The sequence below is a fragment of the Dendrobates tinctorius genome, unplaced genomic scaffold (genome assembly GCF_039654945.1).
Source record: "Dendrobates tinctorius isolate UK_male_01 unplaced genomic scaffold, ASM3965494v1 ptg000366l, whole genome shotgun sequence".
NCBI lineage: Eukaryota > Metazoa > Chordata > Amphibia > Anura > Dendrobatidae > Dendrobates > Dendrobates tinctorius.
Window position 1 is genome coordinate 4,233,530 of NW_027362032.1, and position 2,412 is coordinate 4,235,941.

The 2,412-nt window shown below is 40.5% G+C and overlaps 1 protein-coding gene across 1 annotated transcript; it reads left to right on the forward strand.

The window, feature by feature from the left end:
• Nucleotides 1–361: 361 nt before the first annotated feature.
• On the forward strand, nt 362–1,842 carry LOC141075645 (uncharacterized). Its single transcript, XM_073562755.1, has one exon. The coding sequence runs from the start codon at nt 362–364 to the stop codon at nt 1,781–1,783; it is 1,422 nt and encodes a 473-aa protein (XP_073418856.1). The 3' UTR covers nt 1,784–1,842.
• Nucleotides 1,843–2,412: the final 570 nt, after the last annotated feature.

A 2,412-nucleotide genomic window follows, 5' to 3' on the forward strand; every position in this document is an offset into this window, starting at 1 on the left:
ACACTGCAAGACTCCGAAGTGAGAGCGGATTTTGCTGGATTGGTTTATGGAAACTTTGTTGCTTTTCAACAGCCTTTGAGCCACTAATAGTGTGGGAACCTCTGTTTTTCCAATGACAGATGATGGACCTGAGTGGGGACTTGTTTTTTGTGAAATGAGAATTGGTATTATTTTCACCTACATAACATTGATTGTTCATTCTGCCTCCCAAATATTGAATAAAAAGAAACCAAACAGTTGAACACCACACACTACTCGTTCATCCAACAAGGTTTTCTATTAGACTGTGAACTGTCATTGTCTTGGTAAATAATTAAAGTTTTTACATAGCTTGCCATTTTTATGGACAGTTTAAGTAGAAATGTTCAAAAATATAAAACTCAAGGATATTTTATTAAAAATAATTGTTTTTTTTATCTTAGCAGATGACTGTACCAGGAGATCAGAGGGACAGCTGACATCTTCAAGTTTTAAATCTGATGATCTTGAGATCCTACAAGATACAACTGAAGTGATTGCTATTACTCCAGATATACCATCATCCATTCACAGCAAAGATCTGTCATCTGATCCTATGAAACAGGTCCCATCTTCTGATTCATTACTGACTACTAAGGAAAATCAAAGTCAGAAAAGAGGCAATAAAAAACAAACTGCTCCTAAGGCAAAGAAGCTTTTTTCATGTTCAGAATGTGGGAAATGTTTTACACATAAATCAGATTTTGTTACACACCATAGAACGCACACAGGGGAGAAGCCATTTTCCTGTTCAGAATGTGGGAAATGTTTTCACAAAAAATCACTTTTTCTTATTCACCATAGAACTCACACAGGAGAGAAGCCTTTTTCCTGTTCAGAATGTGGGAAATGTTTTAACCAGAAATGGCATCTTGTTAGTCACCAGAGAACTCACATGGGGGAGAAGCCATTTTCCTGTTCAGAATGTGGGAAATGTTTTAACCAGAAATGGCATCTTGATCGCCATCAGAGCAGTCACACAGGGGAGAAACCTTTTTCCTGTTCAAAATGTGGGAAATGTTTTAACCAGAAAGGGCATCTTAATGAACACCAAAGAACTCACACAGGGGAGAAGCCTTTTTCATGTTCAGAATGTGGGAAATGTTTTCACAAAAAATCACTTTTTCTTATTCACCATAGAACTCACACAGGAGAGAAGCCTTTTTCCTGTTCAGAATGTGGGAAATGTTTTAACCAGAAATGGCATCTTGTTAGTCACCAGAGAACTCACACGGGGGAGAAGCCATTTTCCTGTTCAGAATGTGGGAAATGTTTTAACCAGAAAAGGAATTTTAATGAACACCAAAGAACTCACACAGGAGAGAAGCCTTTTTCCTGTTCAGAATGTGGGAAATGTTTTAACCAGAAATGGAATCTTGTTAGTCACCAGAGAACTCACACGGGGGAGAAGCCATTTTCCTGTTCAGAATGTGGGAAATGTTTTAACCAGAAATGGCATCTTGATCGCCATCAGAGCAGTCACACAGGGGAGAAACCTTTTTCCTGTTCAAAATGTGGGAAATGTTTTAACCAGAAAGGGAATCTTAATGAACACCAAAGAACTCACACAGGAGAGAAGCCTTTTTCCTGTTCAAAATGTGGGAAATGTTTTGCACATAAATCACTGCTTGTTACTCACCATAGAACTCACACAGGGGAGAAGCCTTTTTCCTGTTCAGATTGTGGGAAATATTTTATCCGGAAAGAGAATCTTGTTAGACATCAGAGCAGTCACACAGGGGAGAAGCCTTTTTCATTTTCTTAATGTGGGAAATATTTTACTTGGAAATCAACTGTTAATAAACATCAGAGATGTCACATAGGGGAGAAGCCTTTTTTATGTTCATAATGTTGATATAGTTTTAACGGTGAGTACTCCGGCAGCTGTGCTCTGCTTGTGAGCAACGCATTATGTCCCTGCCATGTGCTGCTTACAAGCATGAACCAGTTGCTGGTATCAGAGCAGGATTCAGCAAGGGAGCGCCGGGTAGGTAAGTGTAATGCTTTTTTTTTAATGTTTTGTGATGGGGCCATGGATACCAGGATGGGGGCCAATTATAAGGATTGGGCTATGCATACCAGGACTGGAATGGGGGGCCAGTCATACCCGAATAGTGATGGTGCCCTGCATACTAGGAAGAGATGGGGGCCCTGCATACCAGGATAAGGATGGGGGCCAAGCATACTACGATGAGATGGGGCACTGCATACCAGGAGCGGGATGGGGCCAATCATGCCACAATAGGATGGGACCCTGCATACTAGGATAAGGATAGGGCCATGCATACTAGGATAGGGATGAGGAGGCCATGTGTATCAGAATAGGGATGAGGGGACCATATATACCAGGATAAGGGATATTAAGTACAGAATTAACCACATTTTTTGCTTCAA